Source organism: Erythranthe guttata, chromosome 3 (assembly GCF_056151865.1).
Source record: "Erythranthe guttata isolate IM_541 chromosome 3, IM_541, whole genome shotgun sequence".
NCBI lineage: Eukaryota > Viridiplantae > Streptophyta > Magnoliopsida > Lamiales > Phrymaceae > Erythranthe > Erythranthe guttata.
In genome coordinates, this window is record NC_142535.1 from 11,568,413 (window position 1) to 11,590,603 (window position 22,191).

The following is a 22,191-nucleotide window of genomic DNA, read 5'->3' on the forward strand; positions in this document are numbered from 1 at the left end:
AATATTATTATGAAAAAAAAAAAAAGAATGCTTCAATTATTATTTCGATAAAAACTATGGAACTACATTACAAAAAAATAACACTAAAAACTTATAAATAATATAAATTCAAAATCTGGAACGTACGTGCACATTTCTAGTATTTGTAATAGTATGCACACAAACAACACAGGGAGAGTGTGATTAGATCCTCAAATATAGCTTAAAAAGTAGGAAATAAAAAACAAATCGGCGATCTTATGTTGATGAATAACTATATTCCATAGACTACCGCGGATACAAATTGGTGATCGAGCAATCATTGTTAGATACGTTACCACATTGAGCTAATTGCCTCCTCGAGGGGGAATCGGTTTCGTCACGGATTTCATTCCCTGAAAAATAAAATCCTGGCTTTAAAGGCATTGGCAGTGCTATAGAGGAACTATTAAGCATTAACACAACTGAAGCCATTGTTGGTCTTTCAACTCCATTTTCTTGAACACATAGCAAAGCAATATGAATACATGTCATCATGTCTGGCTGGGAACCATAAGTTTCCCTCAGAATCGGATCTATCATATCTTCCGTTGTTCCATCGCGACGACTTCTCCAAGCCTGTCGAAATTTTTGATTTGTCTTTATTAGATTCAACTTTCTTTATGTCGTATATGTAGACAATGTTATTTAATACATTTCATTGACATTATATTTATACTAACATAGCTTAGTAGGTTTCCTAAGACCTCCCACCAACTCTCATTAGGAGAGTTGGTACCTAGCCTTTATTAATAGAGTAAAGGTCTAGGGTTCGAGTCCCCCCCTCCCCTACTCCTCCTTGTAATGGACTTGAATTTACTCAAAAAAAAAAAAAAAAAAAGGTTTCCTAAGACCTCCCCATTTTGCACAAACACCTTCTTCTGACCACTTACGATTTCTAAGACTAGGACACCGAAACTGTATACATCTGACTTGATAGAGAACTGTCCACGAATTGTGTATTCTGGTGCCAGATATCCGCTGTCATACGCCACAATGTATGTGAGAAATTAAAGTGTGTGTGCATGTGAATCACTGTGTTCCTCAAAGAAAACGAAGATTGAAGATAAAACACTTCACTAGGTTCCAACAATCCTGCTAGCTCTTTCGTGAGTTTCATCGCGCACGACTAATTTCGCCATACCAAAATCTGCGATTTTAGGATTCATATTTTCATCCAGAAGGACATTGCTTGCCTTGAGATCTCGATGAATAATCATGAGCCTGGAATCTTCATGCAAATATAGAACTCCCTTAGCTATGCCACAAATTATCTTGTAACGTGTTTCCCAATCCAACTTCGAAGATTTTATTTGATCTACACGACAAAAACGAGACGAAGATAATTTAACACAATTATCTTTCACTTATACACTAGCTATAATCCAAAGCATTGCAAAAATAACGATCACCAAATATGAAGTGGTCTAGGCTCCCGTTGGGGACAAATTCGTACACAAGGAGTCGCTCGATTCCTTCAATGGAGAAACCCAAAAGCCTAACCAGATTCCGATGCTGGAGTTTGGCCACTAACAACACTTCATTCTTGAATTCAATATCACCTTGACATGAACCTCTTGATAATCTTTTTACTGCTATTTCTCGTCCATTGACAAGTTTTCCCTGATAACATTCATGAATTTTTGAATGACATCAATGATAAAATAAATGAACGCAATAAGAAAAAGAATCAATTGCGTCTAAAAGAAACTCGATGGATAGATAATATACTAATGAAGTACTATACTACCCTATAGACCGCTCCAAATCCACCTTGGCCAAGTTTGTTATCATCGGAAAAATCATTTGTTGCAGCTCTAATTTTGCTGAAATCATGTTGTATGGATTCGACTGTGCTGAAATCATCCTCAACCGCTTCATGGATAACTACAAAAGGATATTATGATCACGTCAATCCCATATAAAGACTACGTAAAATAAGAGTTGATAATTAAAAAACGACAATTGAAAAGTACATGCACATATATCACAACATATTATACCAAACATAACTTACTAGGGGGATTTCTCCTTATCTTCATTCTCTTCCTCAGGAAGATACCAAAAAAAACGGCTAATAGTAGACACGTAACGACACTTGAAACGATAATGACGATAACGTTCCAAGCTACGATACCATTACCTGAAACTTCAAGACAAGATCGTATAAATGAAAGTACTTATGTGAAGTTGTTGGTATGACACCAAAATGTTTTATAGGTGTCCCATCTAATGCATTGTATGAAAGAAAAAAAATACAATTCGTAACATATTTATTATGACATTATCGAAAACATAATTTAGCTATGACAATATGAACAATATAATTTTCATCAAATACTTATATTATGTGAAAATTAATTTTTTTCTTTTCAAATTGCATTGGCCCCTCTAAAAAAATATTATTTACAAAAAATGTATTTCCTATTAAAATTAATTAATGATATTAAATCTTTGTTTTACAACCTAATCCTTATTATGAAGGGCAAATATCTATACACTTCTACTCTAATTTCCTTTCAGATAAGAACACTCCTATTTTATAGATGTTCATCAATCTTGAGATTTATAGTGTTATTATCTTTGGGTAAATGACAAATAGGCTCATAACAAGAGCACATAATTAAGAAAGACACATTTAATTTTTTTGTCTCGCAAATAAATGTAGCTCATTTAAACTTATTTGCAAATAAGCAAAATCTTTTTACGTATATCAAAATTACCCCCGCTCCTTGAAACTCGAATTCTACTCAAATTTCATGTTTTACACCCCAATTATATTTCGTCCAATTTTGACCATTATTCCAATTTCGACCCCAATTTTGACCGCCACTGTCGGAGACCGCCGGTCAGCCGTCGTTGACATTTTTTTCTGAATTATTTTTCCTACAGGTCTACCACCGTTGACCGCCGGTCTCCGACTTTGACTTTATTTATTTATTTTTACTTTTTTTTTTCTGAAATATTTTTTTCCAGCAAATCAACCGTCATTGACTTTTTTTTTTCTTCTGAAAACTTTTTTTTCTTGAAAAAGATATTTGAATTAATATTATTGTCTTGGCTTGAAATATTACTGTCTCAGACAATAGTTTTGTCGTTAACACTGTAATTTAGAGAGAAAAAGGAAGTTTAAAAAATAAATAAATAAAAAAGTCAACGCCGGAGACTGGCGGTAGACCGGGCGGAAAAAAAAAAAAGAAAGAAAATTATTTTCTAAAAAAAAAAGTTTTTTTCAAAAAATTATGTAAATATGGGTTGATGTGATATATTTGTTCATATCCGACGTCATGTGCAATAGTGATGAAGTTAGAGTATAATAGATGGAATCGATGAAAATTATATTATGAGAATATTTTAGACACATGGGAATTGATTTATTTGCGAGACTGTTTTTTATCTGAACATTTGTACATTTAAGTCCCTTGTCATGGGCCTATTTGCATTATCATTATCAGAACCGCCGTTGTAGTAAACATAAAACCAGTAAGAAGACTAATCAAGTTAGTCTACAATTACCTTTATCAGGTGGTGGCAGTGACGGTGACGGTGACGGTGGCGACAGTGCCAAGGATGACAAGGCTAGCGGTTCTTGAAGCCTCGTTATATTGTAAAATAGATAGAGCTCATAACGAATATTACAGCTGGGCATATTCGATCTGAACCCTTCGGTGCCACCAGCGTTGACCCGAACCAGTTCAGCACACTCGACCAAGCAAATATTGCAATTCCCCTCCGACAATTCCGCGGTGCACTGCACCAAAGCAAAAATCGTCGTCTGGGGCCCACTCCTAGACCCTGCGGCCACCTTCCTCGGAGAACTACTCCCGTTAACAGTCCATTCCCTAAGCTCGTCTATTAACTCTCCGATAAGCTCCATAGTTCCGTTGGGGTCCGTCTTAATAAAAGCTCCGTTTTTCAAGTACTTGTTGGGAACAGTTGCCACTCTTCCCGCGTATCTCTAAACAAAAAAAAAGTTCTGCGTAGCTAAGACGGTGTGTCACTATCATGTTTAAAAAGGGTACCACATTAAAAATTTTGATCTAACCCAGTTTGTCATTTATCTTTCTATTTTTTTCATTCAATCCCTTTCGTCATCTTTTCCTTCTCTTTTATTTACATTGTTTTATTCTAATTTGAATTTTCTTGCACTCCTATATATTTCTCTATTTTTTGTTTCTACAGTTTACAACTTAGTTGTTTTTTCCATATTGGGTTTTTTATTTCTCAAAATTAAATTATTTTTCTTAAATAAAACAAAAATTCTAATACCTATATATATATATATATATATATATATATATATATATATATATATATATATATATATATATATATATATATATATATATATATATATATATATATATATATATGAAATAAACCAATATATATTTATAGATGTAGTCAATAAAAATGGAAAAAATTGGAATTTAGGGCCTCGGTTTAAAGTCTTGCCCAGGGCCCTGCCCCTTAGATAAAACTCTCATCTCCCAAACATCTTTGTATATGAAACAAAAAAAACCGTAACATTAGGGCAACTTAAAAAACATAATGACATATTTTACAATATCTTTACATATAAAAGAATGAATATAATAATATTTTTTTAGTTTATATATATTTTTATCTCTTATTTTGACGTCAGTTTTTATATTATTATTATTATTATTATTATTATTATTATTATTATTATTATTATTATTATTATTATTATTATTATTATTATTATTATTATTATTATTATTATTATTATTATTATTATTATTATTATTATTTCTCCTCATTTGTATAAATATTGATGTTGCTATCATATAACTAATAGGGGTTTTTGTGCATAAGTCCCCAAGCAAGTATCTTTATTATTCTAGGTTTATGGGCTATATCTCTTTCACCAATAAGCCCATCCCTTTAATATTTGTTATAAATAAAGGAAACATTCATATATATATGACAATATTACCCCAATCCTTTTATACTCATTCTTAATTGTAACCACAATTTAATCAATTTTGTCCACAAAAATCCAATTTTGACCACAAAAATTCGATTTTGACTTCTTTTTTTCAAAATTTTGTTTTTTTGCCGCCGGTCTCCGGCGTTGATTTTTTTTTTTCTTCAGGATTTTTTCGCCGGTTTCCGGCGTTGACCGGCAGTCTCCAGCGTTGACTTCACTAACAGTAAATTAACGTAATTATACTGTCAATGACAGTTAATTAACCTAATACTGCCGTTGACAATACATTTATGTAATTGTTCTACCGTTGACAGTAAATTAACGTAATATTATTATTTTTTTTTTTGTTATTTTTTTTATTTTATTTGATTTGTTGACAAGTCATCGTAATTATATTACTGTCGTTGACAGTAAAATAATTGTAAACACAATAATATTACTGTCAACAACATCAATATTATTATTTTTTTGCGTTTTTTGTTTTGTTTGAGTTATTCACGGAGTAACGTAATAATATTACTGTCTATTATTGTAATATTATTGTAAACACAATAATATTACTGCGGTTGACTGTAATGTTACTGTTGTTATAGTAATATTGCTATCAACCACATCAATATTATTATTTTGTTTGGATTTTTTTGTTTGTTTGAGTTATTCACGAAGTAACGTAATAATATTATTGTCTATTATTGTAATATTACTGTGGTTGACGGTAATACTACTGTTGTTATAGTAATATTACTGTCACTCACAGTAATATTAATTATTTTGGCTTTTTATTATGTTTACATTTGTTGAACGGATTACATAGTAATATTACTCTATTACACAATAATAATGAGTTTTGTTGTGTCTATATTACTGTGCTAGAGATTAATATAGCAATATTACTGTGTTAAACTGTAGTTTAGTTAATTTTACTGTGTTTAACAGTAATATAGTTAATATTACTGTCAATCACAACAATATTGATGTTTAAACAAAAAAAAATGTTACAGAAAGAAAATAAAAATCGAAAAAGTCAACACCGGAAACCGGCGAAAAAAATCCTGAAGAGAAAAAAAAAATTCAAAGTCAACGCCGGAATCCGGCGGCAAAAATATTTTTTTGAAAAAAAAAGTTTTGGGTCAAAATTGAATAATTCGTGAAATTTGGGGTCAAATTGAGGTTAGATTAAGTTAAGGATGAAATTGGAGTATATTAAAGTATGAGGGGCTATTTTAGTCTTTTATAAAAATCTAGACCATGTGTGGACTTATTGGTAAAAGAGTTTTTTGTTTGGATCTCTTTATGAATAAGTACCCATTGATGGGCTTATTTGTAATGACCCCTAACTAATAAATATTACTATAAGATCAGAGCAACTCCAATGCTAGATACTAAAATTGAGTTATCAAATTCTCATTTTATATTTGAGATAAGGAAAATTGTATTTTGGTCCTATATGTTGGTCTCTTTAGGGATTTAGTCCTATAGGTTGTATTGTTTCAATTTTACATGCAATAATTATGCATAATTAGTATTTTTAGTCGTATTTCACTCGAACTTTCAATTTTAGCCGTCGTTAATGATGTACCTAACAAACTCGCAGAAATTTATTTATATGGACACTTAAAAATGCTCCTCTAATTTTGTTTATACATGTGTGTCGTTTCACATAATTAAAGTTCTACCGATGGTAAATTAGATGTCGAATTTATCAATTTCCAAGAGTCCATATAAGTAAAATGCGTCAAGTTTATATGTCGCGTCATAAAGTAAAAAAAAAATCTTGCAAAATAGGACTGCAAATACTATATTTAAAAAGTTATTGCAGTCCTATTTTGCAAGATTTTTTTTTTATTTGTCGCGTCATAAAGTAAAAAAAAAAATCTTGTAAAACAGAAAATGACAAGTTAGAGGACTAAATTCCTAAATATGCCAACATAGAGGACCAAAACTACAATTTTCAACTTTGAGATAATATTTTTATATTTATTTCAAATTCATCTACTCCAACCATGGTTATCAAATTAATTATCAATTAGAAGTTTATGGGTGGTTTTATTTGTACTTGCTACATGTCAATTTATGATTAGATGTTTAGATGGTTACTTTTTTATAACTCAATTTCCAGCAAGTATTTTTACAACCCAATAGGTGAATTATTGAGACCCCTGACTAGACATGATAAGACTAAAGTGCCCCTATGTTTTAGTTTTTTTAATGTGATGCAATTTCATTTCTTTATATCTACGTATCTCTCCCTCTTTCTCTCAAAATTTCATTTTTTTTTTTCAGATACATAAACCGCCGCCACAGCCGCACTTCTTGCTCCAAATTCACACCACCATCGTAATCTGCTCACCAAGCCACCGACCACAGCCACCGCCTAGGGTTACGCCATCATGCTCACGATTTCTAACCTCCCCAAAACCACAAGCCACAGCCTCCTACACGCCGCCCCCTTGCCAAATTGATGCACGAGGGAGAACGCCGACGAGAATTATTGGCCTCTAACAGTGCAAACCCTAGCCGCCAACCTGTACCGGATTGATGCAAATAGAACAACAACGTCGAGATTTGAGGAACTTCTAGCGCAATTATGAGTATAGTCACATTGGAGTCACTGTTATTGAAGAAATACAGACTATAATCATATTCGATGAGCTAACTTTTAATTGGTAATATCTACAATATGAATTGGTAATTTCTTTTTTTTTCCTCGAATTAATTGTCTAACTAGCAATAGAACTTGTTATGGATCTGAATGTTTCGTTCTATTATTTTTTGTTATGATAGCATATATCGATTTTCTATTATTATGCATTTTATTGTTTTTTGTGATTTTGTTTTGTTATTTCGGATCCTAGAGCATGATTGTATGCATTGACACTCTGTGACTATAATTTTTTGGGTTGCATGTTGTTCTGACTTCGTTTTATTTATCTGAGATGTATGGGCGTAGGTACCATTTGGTTGTTATAGATTTTGACTATATAATACAATAATAGTCACGTACAGTCGCGTAGTTACGCATGTTATATTTGCAAACAGATGTGCTCAGAGTCACATACAGTCATATAATGTGTATATTGCATATTTCACACCATTTGCATATTTTTTGACCAGTTAGCATGTGTATTGATCAACCGTTTACATTTTATCCCCTTTTTTGATGTTTTATCACCATTTGCATATTTTTTGACCAGTCATATAATGTGTATATTGCATATTTCACACCATTTGCATATTTTTTGACCAGTTAGCATGTGTATTGATCAACCGTTTACATTTTATCCCCTTTTTTGATGTTTTATCCATATGTTTTCAGCTTTGAGCAGCATCATTAACAGTGGCAGTGACATCAATTGATGCACACATATTAGATGATCAAGATTTTATGATATATCCCTATAGTCACGAAGTCATATAAATAGTCACATATATTGTTATATATAGTCATATATAAGCTCTGTAGGTTTTTCTGATGTATAATGATACTGATGATTTTTTTTTTTGTTGAAGAAATGCATGTGAATATGTGTGAATATATTGTGGTTGTGGATTGAAGTTGTTTTATATTCGTTTATTATACATAATTGGTAATGATACGAACATTACTATTTTTGGATTGAAAATGTCAAAAAATGGTAAATATAAAGAACAAATGTGACTAGAGATAACTATAGTCAAATATAGGAATAAATAGTGTTAGGGCTTATCATAAAGGAAGATTTAAGCGATACATATCACCATTTCTTAGCTTAGCTATAGGAGGGGCTTATTGCTAATGACACCTAAATTAATTTGGAATCTTATGGAAAAGGATAATTTTTGTTTGACCGTTACGATTTTCACACCTAAATATTGTTAAAAGAAAACAATATTTTTTTTTCAATTTTTTTAGATTAGCAAATATATTTTTACCAAACAACAAGGAAAAAAAATAGATGGTGTGGTTTCCTAAATTAGTATAGTTTAGGGTAGGTGCAATGTTGTAAGAACCGGACCGGACCGGCCGGGGACCGGTTCAACCGCGACCCGGCGATGAGGCGGTCCGGTTTGGGCTTCAAAACCGGGAAAATCTAAAACCGGGGTCAAATGATCGAAACCCGGTTCAACCGGGTAAAACCCGAAAACCGGCGAACCGGTTAATGACCCCGGTTTTTGTCAAAACAAGTATAATGGTGGACTGATCTCGGTCGTTTCGTGGCCAGATCTGGGCGGCGGTGGGTTGAATCAGGTGGTCGGAGGCCGGAGGCCGGAGGTGGACGGATCTCTGCTGTAAAGACGGTCAGGTGGGCAGACATGGGCGGCCGTGGGCTGAATTCGGTGGTCGGAGGCCGGAAATGGAGAAATAAATGGGAGAAAATAGAGAAAAAGAAAGAGAAAATGAGGGAAGAAGAAGAATTTTTGAATTCACAGAGGAGAGAGAAGGGGAGAGGAGATAGAGAGGGGCTGCGTGAAGGAGAGAAGAAAAAGTGGGAAGAGAGAGAAAATTATAGAGATGAGAGATAAAGAATAAAATAAAATAAAATAAAATAAGGGATATTGTATTAAAATGGAAAAAAATGTTTAAAATATATAAAAGATAGATAGAAATATATTAATTTTGAAATTTAAAACCAATAAAAATATTTACAAAATTAAAAATTTAAAAAATTAAAAAACCCGGGTCGAACCTGGTTGAACCGGTCCAACCGTGACCCAAATACCTATCCGGTTTTGTGTCCGGTCCGGTTCTGATAACATTGGGTAGGTGGATGCAAAAAATTTAAATGTTGTGTAGTTGTCTAGTGGTCATAGTGTGGATGCTAAAGTTATGAATGTTTAGGATGTGGTTGCCAAATGATAATAGTTCATAGTTCATAGGAGGTGGTTGTAAAAAATAGGTTAAATTAAATTAAGGATGAAATCGGATCATATTAAAGTATGAGGAGCTGTTTTAGTCTTTTACCAAAATTTGGACCATATGTGGATTTATTTAAAAAAGAGTTTATTATCTGGATCTCTTTATGAATATGTACCCATTGATAGCTTATTTGTAAACATCCTTATTTATAATAAATATCAATTAAAAATATAGATTTTATCAACAAGTCAAGATTCAATGAAGCTGTTTTGTCAAATAACCTCCATATTAAAAGACTGAACAACTTGCCACCTGACCTCGTAAAACAAATAGTCGGGGTCTTTTCTTCCTTTCATTATCATCTTAACCAACCTCCACTAGTCCACTTTCATTTGGAATTATGCCACTTGGAAACAAAACCCGATTTAGATTCATTTAATGTATATTTGTTCAATAATTACATTGACTAAGCTTTTATGTATTGTTTTGTTTTGGAGTAATCTGCAAAAAATATATTTGTGTAATTTCTAAATAGCAAAAACTCCTTATATGATAAATAAACTATCAAAAACTTTTCTATGAAATTATATATATAGCACACTCGGCTCATTATTCATTTTAGTATTGACTTAATATAAAAGGACACAAATAATCCAGAGTTTTGCAATTAATAAATTCTTATACTTTACAAATGTTTCAATTAGTTTATTTTGTTATATCTTAATTAGAAAAATAGAATGATGTCTTTTATTTCTATTTTTATTATTAGATAATTTATGTACATATTTTAAAGGGGTTTTGTGCATAAGTCCCCAACCAAGTATTTAAGGGGTTTGCTATTATCAGTGCGGTTTTTATCACTCGCAGTGCAAAATAATTCATTTTTTTTTCTTTTCCAAATCTCCTCTCAAACACTCTCAACCTTAATTCTTAAAATTTTTCAATTTGAGTAATTTTTCGACCAATATCAGTTACAGCACAAGTATTATCGACATGGATGACAACGGCTGCGATTTTGAGGTTAAAATACACGTTGTTGTTCATTTCTAACATTTTTAGACATTTCGTGTTATAACACACGAAATATATGCTCTCATTTCGTGTAATACTATACGAAATATTCTTAAAATCGTTTGTTGTTTGTTCCGTAGACAAGCATACGAAATTAAAGCTTACATTTCGTAGTAAAACCTACGAAATGGAAGCTCTTATTTCGTGTGCTTTTATACGAAATTGTAGTTTACATTTCGTATGTTTTTCTACGAATTCCCTTAAATATTGTCTTTTAATTTTAAATATTTATGCACGAACTAAGGGAACAATCTCACGATCATAGTCACTTCTTTGAACGTGGTATTGTGTGTGATAGTAGAGAAGCGTTAATTATGTGGGCAAAAGACACAGCAATTAGTCATAATCATCGACTGATTAATCATTGTAAATCAGAAAAATATCATGTTTTAACGTGTGCACGATATCAATCTGGACGACACATACTATTGAAGAAACGTTCTTGTCCGTTCATGTTAATTGGCAAAAAATCAACGGATGATGGATTATGACGATTGAATGTGAGTAATGGTAATCATAACCATCTGCCGGGTATTTGAAAGTTTAACTTATGTTTAAATATGTATATGTTTTAATTTTGCATTTAAATGTTTTATTTATGTTTTGGAATATTTAAATTTGTAGCATTGTGTTTTGCATTTTATATGTTTAACCTATATTTTTGGAATGATTAAATTTGTAAGGTTGTTTAAATGTATACTCTAATTACTTCAGTTGTACGTAGTTTCTAAATTCAAATCATAAAACTAGTGAATTAATATACAAAACAACAAACTAGTAAATTAAATAGTTCGTAATAATAATAAACAAGATTAGTAAAATAATTAGTTCCTAATAAAAATAAAAATAAATTATTAAATTAAATAAGTCATAACAATAATAAAAATGCATAGTACTAATAATAATAAAAATAAACTTTAAAATTAAATAGTTCATAAAAACCCATAACTGGCAAAAAAAACCGATAAACTACCGCCTCGCTCTCCTCGGCGGCTGCACCTCATGATCGTCGTCGTCATCGTCGTCGTCGTTGTCGTCGCCATGGTCGATGCCAATATATCGGGCGGCGGGCTGCATAATATCTCCAAGATCGGCACGTATATCGGCAAACTGCTACATCCAGTCCTGTCTAGTGCTCCTGGTGATCGGGTACAATGCACGTACTATCTGATAATAAGCCGGCTGATCTGGTGGCCTCACAATTACTCGATGCACTGGAGCCGGGCCTACGTCGGGGTTGTTGATCTTCAAATGAGTCCGATCGGTGTACCACTCCATGTAGTGCTCGTCGACTTCCCCCCGTTGTCGTCCCGTCTTGTATGCGTTGGCACGAATGGAATGAGCCTGGACCATGTCCCACATCCCACCCGGAAATGGGTAGTTGACTTTGTACGATGTACCTCCTTTGGGACCGCGTGAACATGGCTCCATCGATGGAATCAATCCGCGCGGAATATCCTGAATCCACCCGAACTGTCGGACGCAACGATCAGACATATACGGCTCTACGACCCACATGTACTGGATCGTGCCATGATACAACGTACGAGGGATACTCTCGTGTATATCCCGACCATACGGTAGCCACTCGACCTAAACAGAAAACAATATGAATACATAAATCAAAAAATTCATATTTAAACAAACTACAAACATAAACCGAAAAATTCATATTTAAAAAAATATAAATACATAGATATAAAAGACTTACATCATCCTCTGTCATATTGTCGAGTAAAACTCGAATATGATCGAGCGTGCCCGCTTTTGGCAGCGCGTTCCACCTCTTGCATCGAGGCTGAAACTCGCGGTAGCACTCGCTCTCCTTCGGCGGCTGGAATCTCGGGAAATACTCGTATATCCAGCACTGCAATATTTTATTTAAAGATATTAAAATTTATTAAAATTTAAAAAATATATTAAAATTTATTAAAATATATTCAAATGAAGAAAATAAGTACAAAATATATTAAAATTTACCTGAAGAAGGGTGGTGCAACCCGCCAAGCCCCTCGACTGTGCTCGGCTGCATATACCCAACTCTCTGTATAGATTTGCCAAACATGCCGAACCCCACGAATATGTGCCGACCTGGTCAAGCACTGAATCCTCGAGCACGTGCATATACCACGGCTTCACCCGATCACATGTCTTGTCGGGGAATAAAATCGATCCGAGAAGAAACACCAGGTATATCTGAACTCGGCGTCTCATGGGCGTGTCGGGCATCAACAACTGTCCCTGTATCATCCTCCATGTAGGGCCCCCATGCTTCCATGACTCATCAATCTCCTCAAACTCGAGGTTTAATACCTCGGACAACAAATACACGCAGTTTGTCCGCTCGATGACCTCGTCGTACCTAGGCGCGACCACACGTGGAGAGTGATAGTCATCTCTCCCCACGGCATATGGAAGTTGTTCGTCTCCGGCTGCCACTGCTCCACGAATGCAAACAACAGTGGAGTATCTAGGCCCGGTAAATAACATCGGGCTAGGGGATACAAACCGGTCATCCGCAGAAAATGCTTGTCTATTGATACATCTATGTCTTCTAGGGCAGCTGCTATCTTCTCGTAGTTGAATTGGTTCAGGGAGTTGATACGGGACTCCACTCGTCCAACCGGACGTTCCTGCAATCATTTATTTAGAAAACATATTAATTAATCAACTATAAAAGTATTTCAATATAAGATACAAAAATTATAATATTAAAATTATAACAAGTAATTAACTTACTTCTCCCCTCCAAATATATGCCGCTACGTGCGACTTGAAACTCGGTATCAAAGATGGATCCCGCGGGCCACTGGGAAATGGACCATCTAGCACATCCGGATTGACTTGAGTATGAGCTCGACCACCACGACCTCCACGGCCCCGTCCTCGGCCTCCACGACCTCTACGAGCTACAACCTCAGTCTCGTGAACAGGGTCCACAACATCCTCCTCTTCCTCCTCATCCATAGCACGAGAAGACCCAACATCGGGATGTGGAACTGATGATCTGGCTTCACCAGCTCTCTCAGCCTCTCGCCTACGTCGTGTAGACATAGTCATGCGCTCGCGCTCTTAATGTTCAGCCTCTTCACGAACTGCTCGCATAATTGCCTTTGATTTCCCTTTGTCTGCCATCTGTTAAATAAAACACTATTAACGTCAGTCTAAATAATAATAATAAATAAAACAAATCTTAAAAAAAAAACTGAATGCAGCTATTTCGTGGAAAAACACACGAAATTAATGCTTACATCTTGTGTGAGAACACACGAAATACAAGCACTAATTTCGTGTGTTTTTCCACGAAATAACAGTAAACTGCCAAAACACATACGTTTCGTGCACAATTATATGAAACAAAAGCTTACATTTCGTGAGAAATCTCACGAAATGTAAGCTTTTGTTTCGTATAATTGTGCACGAAACGTAAGAAAAACAAACTATTAAGCTAATTTCGTGGAAAAAATCACGAAATTAGCCCCTTAATTTCGTGAGTTCTTACACGAAACGTAATTGTTTTCCGAAAAGTTTCGAATGTTTTCAAAATACTGAAAACGTATAGATTTTCGACGAAATTTGTTAATATACTACTATAAAACATTGGGTTAACGATTTCGAGTTCGAATTTTACCTTAAATCGTTGTTGAATGGCTCGTTTAATCTGCAAGAACTCGAAGGACCTTGGATAGGGTTTGAGAGGATCTTGAATTTTTTTAATAAAAGTTACAAATGAAATAAAGTCGCACTGCAAGCCGGTAAAAGTTGTTCTATGAATAGCATTTCAGTTTATTATTTTAGGTTTATGGGCTATATCTCTTTCACCTATAAGCCCATCCATTTAATATTTATTCTAAATAAAGAAACATTCATGTATATGCCAATATTACCCCCAACCCTTTGTATCCAATTCTTAATTGTAACCCCAATAAAATTTTGCCGCCAGATTCCGGCGTTGACTTTTCAATTGTATTTTTCTTCCTGATTTTTTCGCCGGTTTCCGGCGTTGACTTTTTTTTTTTTTTTTTTTTTTTTTTTTTTTTTACGTCCACCGCTAAATGTTGACTGTTACTGTGCTGTCACTGACAGTAAATTAACGTAATTATACTGTCAATGACAGTTAATTAACGTAATTGTACTGCCATTGACAATACATTTATGTAATTGTTCTGCCGTTGACAGTAAATTAACATAATATTATTATTTTTTATTTTTTATTAATTTTTTTTATTTTGCTTGATTTGTTGACAAGTCAACGTAATTATATTACTGTCGTTAACAGTAAAATAACTGTAAACACAATAATATTATTGTCAACAACATCAATATTTTTATTTTTTTGGATTTTTTGTTTTGTTTAAGTTATTCACGGAGTAACGTAATAATATTATTGTCTTTTATTGTAATATTACTGTAAACACAATAATATTATTGTGGTTGACGATAATATTACTGTTGTTATAGTAATATTGGTGTCAACCACATCCATATTATTATTTTGTTTGGATTTTTTTGTTTGTTTGAGTTATTCACGGAGTAACGTAATAATATTATTGTCTATTATAGTGATATTACTGTGGTTGACGGTAATATTACTGTTGTTATAGTTTACTGTCGCTCACAGTAATATTAATTCTTTTGGATTTTTATTATATTTACATTTATTGAATGGGCAACATAGTAATATTACTATATTACACAATAATAATGAGTTTTGTTGTGTTAATATTACTGTGCTATAGATTAATTTAGCAATATTATTGTGTTATACTGTAATTTAGTTAATTTTACTGTGTTTAACAGTAATATAGTTAATATTACTGTCAATCACAGCAATATTGCTGTTTAAACGAAGAAAAAAAATGTTACAGAAAAAATAAATAATAATAATTGAAAAAGTCAACGCCGGAGACCGGCAAAAAAATCCGGAAGAAAAAAAAATTGAAAAGCCAACGCTGGAGACCGGCGGTGACCGCCGGAATCCGGCGGCAAAAAAAAAAAATTGGGTCAAATTTGAATAATATGTGAAATTTGGGATCAAATTGAGGTTAAATTAAGTTAAAGATGAAATTGGAGCATATTAAAGTATGAGGGGCTAGAAAAATCTGGACCATGTGTGGATTTATTGGTAAATGAGTTTTTTGTCTGGATCTCTTTATCAATAAGTACCCATTGATGATTTATGTGTAATGACCCCTATTTTAGATTATCCCTACATCAAAAGAAAACTTAAATTCCATTATTATCTATTTAAGAAAACCTATACTTAATTTGATTATAAAATTTTATTATTTTTTAATTTAATTGTTTACTAATTTTTTTATTATATTTGAATTTCTATAAAATGAAATTAAAAAGAAAATATATGTACATATAAATACTTTTTGAGGGGACAATTTCGTCATTTCACGTCCAAAAATTAGCTACCAGACGCACATTCAGCGAGTGAGCGACATGAAAGTCAACTAGGAGGGTTTATGCCTTTAACTAAATTTTACATCAATCGGGGATTTTTGCTAGTTTATTTATCACAATATTTGTTTTTTTGACTCGTTGAAAAAACTGCTAAGCATATTAAACAAATTCAACTCTAAATACTAGAGGGGCATTTGCAAATTAATCTATTCTATCTATATCTATACTACTTATAAAAGTACCAATATAGTTAGTGGTTTCTTCCCTTTTTTGTAGGTACAAAAATACCCCTTTCATATACAAGATTTGAAGGATAATATTGGTAATATTATTTATTATTTAATTAATACAATTCAAAGTTTATTATATAATGTGAATCATTAGTTGGCAAACTACTTGGTGGAGTTAATGTTTGATTCACCTTCTAACGTGAATAAGAAAATGACTCTTGAGTTGATTCTTAAAGTTTATTGATATTTAATTTGCATTGTTTCTTTGATTTGAGAATTTGTGAAGTTTAGTCTTCAATGTGTACGTAACTCCCGCACAATTGTAGTTTAAATTTTCAGCAAAATGCAAAAATATATATATATATATATATATATATATATATATATATATATATATATTTCTATGAAACACTTTGCACATAAAAAAAATTAAGATATGCAAGTCGAAGTGATGCTGATGAGCACCATTAAAATGGAGATCTATAATCATGCTAACGGAAAGAACAATGTAAAACCCATTTATTTATTTGTTATGTTTCCTTTTTATGATAACTTTATTTTGTTGTAATTTCTTAGGTGATTATGAGCTCAAATTTTCTTGGTTTGTTGGAATGAATGTTGCAAGGGAGTGCAAACTTGGACTCATTTTCACCGGTAAAATATGGTCATGATTATTTTTTTGGTAAATCAGGTGCTTTTATATTTTGTAGTTTTAAATGGTGGAAATTCCTTTCAATTGTAGTCAATTAATTTATTTAAACCAGAATCGATTGCCCTCCACCAACACTTATTGGTTGTTTAAGCCGGAACCGATTGCCCTTATTCTCTTCTATTTGATGGTAAAAAGCTTTTCATTTTATTTTTTGTAAATTCACGTATTTCATCAAGAATTAGTTTTAAATAGTTTGAGGATTTTTAGTAGTTTTATCCATTTCTTTGTTTTTAAGAAAGAAGACAATATTAATTAACCATCGACAAAACCAGGAGGAAGAAACGTATATACCCTCTTATATGTCTGGTTCAAGTCGCTCACAAGCATATGACAAAGCTTATTGCAATGTCTTGTAACAAATGAAAATAAACAATTCTGAAAACAAGAAGAAATGACCCTAATAAGTAATATCATCAATGAATGCACCAAACGATCTCATCGACCGAACTTCGTCCTGGAGAGCAGTAGTTACTTGAAGACAGTCACTTTCGAGTATAATCATTGTCCAACCTTGGGTCAATACCTTGTGGATTGCTTTAAAGGCTACAAGCGATCCTCCTTCGACCGGTTGGATTCTTCCCGGAATTTGGTCGACAATCCACCATAAGGCGACTCCATAGGCGTCTCTCGCCATCATTGAAGATTGGAAGAAATCCTTGTTCGCCGAGAAAGCGGTGTCACAATTAATTTTAACTATTCCTCCTCTATTTTTTAAATGACAATATTGAACCTTTAAAAAAATTTATGTTATGATCAACAAATTAAACAATAAATTATATGTTTATATTATGCTTCAACAATAAACTTAAACTAATAATTTCATCCAACATAATATTTTGCTTTGATCTAAAATAATATTTTTCTTCACTTACCAATTTTTCCTAACCTTATATTGTTAGATACATGTATTTATTTGATTACTTTTAATAGGGATAATTACAGTTTTGGTCCCCAAGTTTGCACGTTTTTCACTTTTGGCCCCCTATTTACCGCCATCAACAAAATACACATTAATGTTGTCACATTTTAACACATTTAGTCCCTCAGTCTGTTTGACCGTTAAGTAGTAACGGTCAACGGTTGAATTTGAGTTTTTTTCTTTTAGAAAATTGCATTAAGACCCATGTATTCTTTCAAAATATTCTAAAACCCCTAAAATTTTATCCAGCCATAATTTAACCCCTATTTCATCAATTAACCTATTTTAACTAATGACCCTGATTTTTAAAAATTGGGTAATCCGACATGGACTTTCTTTTTAACTCGGTTGACTCTTTTTTCGATTGATCTTTTTTTGCCGTTGTTGATCGATGTTGAATGTTGGGTTAACAGCGTTGACATTTTTATCTTGATTTTTATTTAAATTGTTGAGTAATGGAAAAAAACATAATTAAAAAAATTCAAAGCTGATAATTGGCGAGAAAATAATATCATAAAAAAGTCAAAATAAAGAAAAAAAGAAAAAGTCAACGCATCTCAATGACGGAAAAATTTGAAGACAAAAAGAAAAACAAAAAATTAAAGACCGGTGTTAGCCCCAAAAACCGTTGTACTAGAGTGGTTATCTCATTTCCAAATTACTCCACACATGCCTATTTCATCTTCTAAAATATGGCAAGAAATTTGGGATGCACTGGCGGTTCCACGAAGAAAAAATTGTGGGGAAGAAATTATGGATTTTAGATTTTTTTTAAATTGTATTTAGGCTCTATAATTTTAAATAAAAACTTTGTTAGAAGTTTTAATTTTAATATTACAACACTTGATATTAATATAGTATTATTATTGTGTTATACAGTAATTGTATTGATCGGAAAAAAAAAAGTCACAGGAAATAGTTCGAAAAAAATAAAAAAAAATAAAAAAGTCAACATTGTTAACTGAGAATACGATGTCGGTGAACGGCGTAAAAAACAATATTAAAAAAAAACTCAATGCTGAAAAAAAAGTAAGAAAAAAAAATCAACGACGGTCAACGGTCAGCGGTCAGCGGTAATGGTGGTAAGAATCGGGGTCGTTTGTCAAGATTGATTTAAATGATGAAATTGGGGTTAAATTATGGTTTTGAATATTTTTTTAGGGATTTTTAGAATATTTTAAAAGAATGCAGGGGTCTTAGTGCAATTTTCTCTATGAAAAATCCCAAATTCAGCCCTAATTCAACAGTTGACCGTTACTTCTTGAAAGTTAAACAGACGAAGGGACTAAATTTGTTAAAATGTGACAACATTAGTGTGTATTTTGTTGACGACGGTAAATGAGGGACCAAAAGTGAAAAACGTGCAAACTTGGGGGACCGAAACTGTAATTATCCCCTTTCAATACATCTATCACTATTTGTTATTATCCATGAAAAATGTGATAAAATGCAACAAAAGTGGAAAAATATATCATTTTTTTTTGTAATTAAAAAGAGGTTACTACGAATAAATATGTACTTAAGAAACATAATGGATATCTTGTATGAACAATTTATCTAATAAGTACATTTTTCAGTATATGTATTTGAAAGTCCTATAAATTTTAATTAAATATATATGTTAAAATGATATCTAAAGCATTAAAAATTATCATTATGTTTATTTCTTATTTCGTTGCATTTCATATATATGAATATGATCCACTAAAACTATATAATTGTTCAAAAAGGATTGACATATATATGTTTTTATATATGTTTTTAGTGTAAAAGATTATGTTCATCACTTCATTGTATATTGAATAATTTTCGAATTATTAATCTTGTTTTTGCTTGATGAAATTATTTTAAACTAAACAATATCATGATCAATTTAATATGACTGATAAAAGGTAAAAACAATCAATATAGTTTCACTACTAAAGTAGAATCTCAACTATTTATAAGATATGTATTTTTATTTTTTATGGAATTATTGATAGGATTAATAAGGCTTTCAACAATAATCACCCCTCTCTAATATCTAATTGTACAAGTCCCCCTTATGGAAATTATTCAAAGCCAACAAGGTTCCTGCGCGAGTTGACCGCGTGATACACTCTCCATAAATAGGCTTGGGGTTGGTTTTGACTTAGAAAGACCTGTATACTCTTTAATGTAATTTTTTTTGAAATAAGCCCCGATGTGAAGTTTTTAATATTTTCAATTTAGTCCCTTCAATTATTAACAAAGACCCTCTTCTCCCTTAAGTCATGGATTGTACGTATTGCAACTTTTTCAGGAATAAACTGAACATAGTTGAGCCCCCGCTCTCCTTCACCGAACACCCTTGCCGACCTCATAAAAGGGTACCTATACTATAAAAATTAACGGTGTTAAAGATCTGAGGGTTGATGGTAACTTGAGGGGTTATTTTGTCGCATTTTATAATACATGGAATATATGAGACAATAGTGACAGTATATGGTGTAACTTGTATTTAACCCTTTTTATAACGTGAGTTATTTTCAATGATTAGAGTTTACACATGGTTGGTTAGTCTTACAAGCTAAAAATAGAAAAACAAATTAGTAATTTAAAAATGTATCATGCCAACTTGCACGAGCGGTGATATGAAGCATAGCATTTGAAAAAAATTACAATCATGAAGAACTACACAATGCCAATGTAATATATATTTATAAAATTTTCATGTATATATGCATTCACTCTTGTGATATTTTATTGTTGTATTACCCCTCGATGTGGATTATTGATACATTATACGTGGATTAGTACATGTACATTTATCACAATTTCAATGAATACCTAGCAAGAATGGCATATCACGTAATTTGTTAACATAATAATTATCCTCTCTTCTATTTTTTTATATATAAAATATATATTCCTATTGTAGTTTAAGGTACATATTTTGGTAGAATTCATTTAAATAGAAACAATTTACATTTTTCAATTAATAGAATAAATTATTGTATTAAATTATTATGCTGATCATATATTTGATTTTAATATATTAAATTGAGTAAAAAGCAGTGTACTCTTAAACTCAAAGAGTAAGATTATTGTAGAGATGTGTGTTGTTGAAATGTTTGTTTAGTTCCATAGAGAACTTTTTAAAGGGATAAGTGAAAAAAATAAGGAAATAAATTGAAGGAGGAGTATGATGAAGGGTAAGGAGGATTGGCCGGAGATCGAAGAAGGGTGATACTAGATGGAGGTGGTGAAGAATAGCGTAAATCATGAAGTGTATAAGGGTTCCTCAAACTCACGAGATTCGCGCATGCCTAGATATCGGCTGAAAATGCCTGAAAATATCAATTTTTGGGAACGGTGCAATGAAAGAACAAGTTTACATAAAAACATGCAAAACAATTTTGCATAGGGGGCAAAGTGCAAATCGATCCTTAGTTTGTGGGCGACTATTTTTTACTCTAATTCAATGATAAGATTTGCTATTGTTAGAGTAGGTGACCGGCAAGCCAACTTGTGGTTGTGGTCTTTCTCTTTTCCTTGTAATAAAACAATCGTTTTTCGTTCGTAATAATAAAATATCTTATTTGGCATTCTATATCTGTTATCCCATGCAAGCAGCATAGATATAGTCCTAACGAGTTACTCTATTACTGTGAGTTGATCTAGTAGAATCGTGAGATAACTCAGCAATGTAATGTAACTGTTAAACCTTGTTCCTAGTCGATGGGTTACGCCAATAATGAGGATACCGGCCTTTCCCTTTTGAGACTAGCACTTAGTGTATGTGTACTGCGTCTCATCAGTCCTCGGTGTTGTGACATCGGCATACTTGAGTGGGTGCTCATACTGGATGAGTTCACTGAACTCCCTCGCCCTAGAAATCTATAAGTGGTTCTCATTCATCGAGTAATAGGTTTCTAAGATATAGTTGTACACCATTAGTCCTTAAGACCCAGACATCACCGTGACTTCACTAGAGGACCGATTGTATCGTGACCTGTCCCTGAGTCCCACCGCGGACCGCTCCAAGGGCCAACGTTCGTGCAATCCGAAATCTAGTGT

The 22,191-nt window shown here is 32.6% G+C and overlaps 1 protein-coding gene across 1 annotated transcript; it reads right to left on the reverse strand.

The window, feature by feature from the left end:
* Window positions 1-225: 225 nt before the first annotated feature.
* Window positions 226-13,370, reverse strand: LOC105961492 (cysteine-rich receptor-like protein kinase 15). The gene is made up of 10 exons (XM_088815235.1): window positions 12,861-13,370; window positions 12,592-12,747; window positions 12,045-12,473; window positions 11,880-11,951; window positions 3,535-3,976; window positions 1,778-1,905; window positions 1,431-1,659; window positions 1,099-1,336; window positions 858-999; window positions 226-597 (listed from the first exon to the last, which is right to left on the reverse strand). The coding sequence occupies exons 1-10, from the start codon at window positions 13,368-13,370 to the stop codon at window positions 268-270; spliced, it is 2,676 nt and encodes an 891-aa protein (XP_088671361.1). The 3' UTR covers window positions 226-267.
* Window positions 13,371-22,191: the final 8,821 nt, after the last annotated feature.

Coding starts and splice junctions, on each gene's coding strand:
- LOC105961492 (XM_088815235.1), bottom strand. CDS start 13,370: ATGTTATTTACCGGGCCTAGATACTCCACTGTTGTTTGCATTCGTGGA. Junction 1,906..3,534: donor ACTGCCACCACCTGATAAAG/GTAATTGTAGAC, acceptor ATCCTTTTGTAG/TTATCCATGAAGCGGTTGAG. Junction 598..857: donor GGGAGGTCTTAGGAAACCTT/TTTTTTTTTTTT, acceptor AAATTTCGACAG/GCTTGGAGAAGTCGTCGCGA.